A 4,887-nucleotide genomic window follows, 5' to 3' on the forward strand; every position below is an offset into this window, starting at 1 on the left:
GGAAAGAGGCCATCTATTTCCAGGCCGTAATAATTTAGGAGGGGCTAATGTTTGCTGTGGCCTCAGGGGAGGCAGATTTAGATGGCCAGTAGACTTGGCACGCTCAGACTGGTGCAGCTGAACCCCACCACACCCACCCTCCTCTTCGCCTCTGCTTCTGTCTATCTCTCTCTACCTCTCTGTCCTCTCTCTATTGAGGCAGTGGTTTGAGCTTGCCAGAGGCTAGTATAATGGTTCCCAGTGTCTGGAGAGATTAAAGGCCAGGCCTGCATTGTTCGAATGCCCCGAGATTAGTTTCCAAGGAGACCGGTTTCAGTTGCCATGAGAACATAGTGCCTGGCTTTAGCCGAACGGTTTTTCTTTAACACTCCCTATTTGTTTGCCTATTTACTTTTATTAACATTATCTGTCCTGTCATTTGGAGCTCAGGTTTGCATAGGAAGTTTCTATTGACATGTTATATTCTGTTGCACCATGTTTGCGGTGCAGCAGTGGCTGTGGAAAGTTAAGGACTTATGTTGGCCATCAGTATTTCTTCTTCCTGCACCATCAAGGAGAGAAAATCAAGTGTAAATGGGCTCATGTGAAATCATCTGACTGCTCTAATTATCCCCCTAATTACCTTCTTCTTCCCTCCAATGCCATCATCAGGTTAAATTTGATTTGTCTATGAGAAATACCTGCAAAACTAATAATAATTCTCAGCCTAGGTATTGTGTGTTTAGTACTAATTAGCAAAAGCTACTGTAGTATTCAGGTAGGGCTGGACAATAGCACACATCCCGATTCAGTTCACAAAATGTAATTGTGTACATTATGGGATAAAGTGTAAACACATTTTCCTGTTACAAAACTATTGCCAAAGGACTTATTCTCTTTGGCAAGTACAAAATGACTAAAACATGATGCATCACTATTTTTGTATGGCGACATGTGCAAAACAGTTGAGTAAGGGCATAATTAGGCATAATTAGTTTTTCCATACAGTTATGCATGGCCTGTCAGTAGCAGATACTTCAGCTACATACAGGCATCCACTTTAATGATCAATTTGAGCACAGATGGGACAGGAACTGAAAGTTTGTTCACTAATACATCTGCAATGTTTGTGTTGACATCCTGATATCTGCACAAGCTGGTTAGTTAATCTTAATAATTATTGTAAAACAGGTTTGTTCTTCTAAGAAGTTCAAACACAGACAGAAAGCATGTTTCTCCTGAACTCCTGAAAGCTGATGTATTTTTTTCTAAAGGCACTGGAAAACATTCTTAAAGCTTGACCTTTTCCTACTTCATTCATCTGCCAGCCTCCAGTATAAGACTGATGTTCAGAATGCAAGCTTCTACAGTATTTGCTTAAAGCCAAACCAAATGATGTCAGAAGACACTGTTTTGAATGCAGGTCCCTGCTGCATGTGTGCATAAATGCATGCTCAAACATATACAGGTTTTGTGTACGTTGCACTGTGGCTGCCTGCCTCAACCATGTTCATCTGGTCCCTGCAGAGGCATGGCTCAGATGAGGAAGCTGGCGTGTGATGGCATCAGGACAAACTCCCGAGGCGAGCCCCAGGTCCCGCTGGTGTCAGCCAGACAGGAGATCCTCACCAGCCTAGTGTCTGCCCTGGACTCAGTGGTACGTCCCAAAGCGAGCCTCATGCAGTGTCATTATATTTTGGATATCCTGTCAGTAACAGTGTGATAGTTTCTGAGTGTGGAATCCAGTGTCTTGTTTTATATGCCTGGAGCTGCTCTAGTGTAATATCAGTTTTCTTAGTGAACGCACATGCTGCAGATGTCTTCCTTAGAGTTTACAGTGATGGTTATATTCTTGTTATACAGTGCATGGCCATGTCTAAGCTCAACGCTGAGGTGGCTTGTGTCACTGTACACGAGGACAGCGTGATTGCTGTGGGCACAGAAAAGGGCAGAGTGTTCCTCAACTCCAGGAGGGAAATCCAAACAGACTTCTACAAGTTTTGCCGTAAGCTCACCTGCATAACCGTGAATGTTGTTTTCCATTAGTCATTCTTGATGGCGCATTTATCACTCTCATTATAGCTGCAGCAGTTGGGGCAGTTACATTAAATACACTTGTGTCTGGCAGGGCTTTTGCACTGTTGTCATCACACAAATGCTAATTCAGCTAAAAGCTTCAACAACCACAGCTTTCAGTTTTGTTTACCAGATTACTTTAGTGTAAAATAATTGAATCAACAAAGCAGTCCTGTCGCATCTCATTTAGAAAAACCACGTGATGTGTAACATTTGCAAAGTTACAGCCAGATCACTTCTTACGATTCCTGGTACTTTTGAAACAGTAAGCATGTCAGACAGTAGAGAATGATTGGGGTTAAAGTTAGATTCATATGTCAAGGCCATCCCTTGACTAATAAAGTGCCATAGGGATGATGTTTTTTTGTAGGCTAATCCGTAAGTTAGCACTGCTCTGGTTCCCTCAACAAAAAGCCAATTTTATGTTTCCATAGATTTTTATATTATTGCAGAAACTAAGCTCAGTGACAAACAGTAGTTTATGATGTGTTTTGTTCAGCAAGCTAAACTTCTAAACTTCACAAGTGAACACCACTGTTATTATGTTTGAAGCCCAAATACAATCACCAGAAGTAAAAGGCTATTGTTAGGCCATAAACAAATGACACCACTGTTCCATGACTTCCAACTTGTAATCTGATTGAATGTGCTTACCTCTTCTGCAGAATCCTTTCCTCTTAGCGTGACCTGATCTAGTTAGTGATTTTGGCTGTGTCAGAATAGTTTGCAAGTGTATGAGTTTAAGCATAAGGCGGACTAGTGAGTGGATGGGTCTCGATGTTTGGTGTGAAGATGTTTAATATCCCAGACAGCCTCTGTAGTCCCATTTAACCACTTGCTGGCAATCACCTTTAGCAAAAATGCTAACTCAGTTCCGGGTTTAGGACTCACTACTACGGCACTCTGTGGAGTATACTGTTATTTTCATAACCGTTCTGACCCCATTTCTCATTTCTTACACATTTTGAATGTAAGGGCGAGCTGAAGTTTTTCTCGCGAAGTAAGTCTCGTGAGGCGGTTGAATGCTTCTCTGCCTTATGAGGTTATATTCCAGGACACGTCTTAACCAAACTGTTAAGCTCTTTCGTTCTGACCTCGTTTCAGATAAACAAACTAGTATGCAAAGTTGAAAGCTGAGTTAGCGATCACTGTTGGGACATTCAGCCCCACCTGTTGATATCAAGCAATAAAGTAAATCGGCAAATAATGTTCTCAGACTCCACAGTGTTTCCCTCCTGATGACGCCAATTTAAGGAGTTGTGACCTCCCATTACACTGTTTAATTTTCTCAGGCTGTGCATCCAAGGTGAAGTTAAGTTTTCTAGCCTGCTACAGGAGCAGCAGCTCCTCTTTGCTTTGTTTAGGAGAAAAATAGAAACGAAATAAGTCATTGTGATTTCAGGTAGCTGGCCTTCAACTACAACAAACAAGGAGGAGATTAACTAAGTGGCTTCACTTAATCACCATTTGTTGATGATTCTTTTAACCAGACACATTCCTAAACAAACAAATCATTCATTTCACATGGTATTATTTGTCAAAATGTGACATATGCATTACGTTTAGGAACAGGTCTCTCAAGCAAGGTACTGACTCCATGAGGGGGGGAAAAGTAGTAAGGGGAACATTTGGACCCACAAGCATCTGATGTATTATTGTTACAGAATTTTTAGTGTGATGTTTGTCATTTGGCTTTAGGGGTCCCATGTTTGCAAAATCTGACCACAGCAGATGCCCATACCAAAGACCAGGAAGGTGATCTCAGCAAACTGAGTAAGGATGGTGAACATGGGAAACCAAGAGCTCCATCAGACGCTCAGTCCAACATCTTTGTTCTGAGGAAGATGGTGGAGGAGGTCTTCACTGTGCTTTACAGTAAGGAGTCACTGACTGCAATGTGTTTTCCTCTCTAGTCACTTCTGCATGATAATTGTTACTCTCATTATGTTTACCTACTCATGACTCAGGAGCAGAAGCAGTCGGTTTTAGGTCTTGGGCTGCCTTTTTTCCAAATAATATTTTTACAAGGCATAGTCCAAAGTACTCACCCTGTCTTGTGCAAAAAAAAGGAAAGAGTATCCTGGTCCCTGTGCCTTATGAATGGATCCAGAAGGACCCCAGCTGTGTGGTGGCCCATGGTTTACCTGAGGGAGTCACCCTGAAGAAGCCCTCCGAGTATGACACCAAGACACTAATGAAGATTTTGGAGCAGAGCCACCGCATCCATTTCACAGTAAAAAGGTGAATCTGTGAAGTGTGTTTGATTAAGAATGGATCAAGATGGGACAAAGGGTCCCGTCAAGCTCTAAATACTTTCTTTTCTTTAATTGCATGTTTTACTATAGCTGTGCCGATGTCAGTGGGCCGCTTTCTGTTCTGACCCCATTTAAGATTCTGTCAAACTTCCAGCCAGTGCTTTTGTTTCTTGATTTGGATTTCGTCTTTCTGCTCAGGCCAGCAGAAGATTTGTCTCGAGAAGCCAAATCCAGCACTGATGTAAATCACAACTCTTCCACCGCCGTCATGACACAGAGCAGCCACGGCCCAGGGAAGACTACTCCCCAGGTAGTCACGCCATCAAGCCTCGCCACTTCTAGCAACTCTGTTCTGTCAAACTTCCTGTACGGCATGCCTATGTCCTCCAAACCCCACCCAGATGGCAAGCTGGATTTCAAACCCATGTCCCTCCTCAACCTGGGCAAGGACAGACTGGCCAACTGGACAGCAGGGACAGACAAGAACTCGTCTGTCAAGGACTCTGCTAACAACGGTAAAAGTGTGCATGTGTGGTTTTGAGGGTGGGTTTCAGCCGTGGAATATGATTGTTGGCCT

At 42.9% G+C, this 4,887-nt stretch overlaps 1 protein-coding gene across 1 annotated transcript in view; it reads left to right on the forward strand.

Moving 5' to 3' along the window:
* The window catches only part of gtf2ird1 (GTF2I repeat domain containing 1), a 27,176-nt gene that overhangs the window by 4,670 nt on the left and 17,619 nt on the right, over positions 1-4,887 (forward strand). Inside the window, exons 2-6 of the mRNA XM_020598542.1 lie at positions 1,507-1,636; positions 1,843-1,984; positions 3,754-3,930; positions 4,125-4,296; positions 4,509-4,825. Of these exons, the coding sequence (XP_020454198.1) occupies positions 1,511-1,636; positions 1,843-1,984; positions 3,754-3,930; positions 4,125-4,296; positions 4,509-4,825 (934 nt within the window). The 5' untranslated portion in view covers positions 1,507-1,510. The remainder of the gene's footprint in view (positions 1-1,506; positions 1,637-1,842; positions 1,985-3,753; positions 3,931-4,124; positions 4,297-4,508; positions 4,826-4,887) is intronic.

This window comes from Monopterus albus, unplaced genomic scaffold, assembly GCF_001952655.1.
Source record: "Monopterus albus unplaced genomic scaffold, M_albus_1.0 scaffold38.1, whole genome shotgun sequence".
Taxonomy (NCBI): domain Eukaryota; kingdom Metazoa; phylum Chordata; class Actinopteri; order Synbranchiformes; family Synbranchidae; genus Monopterus; species Monopterus albus.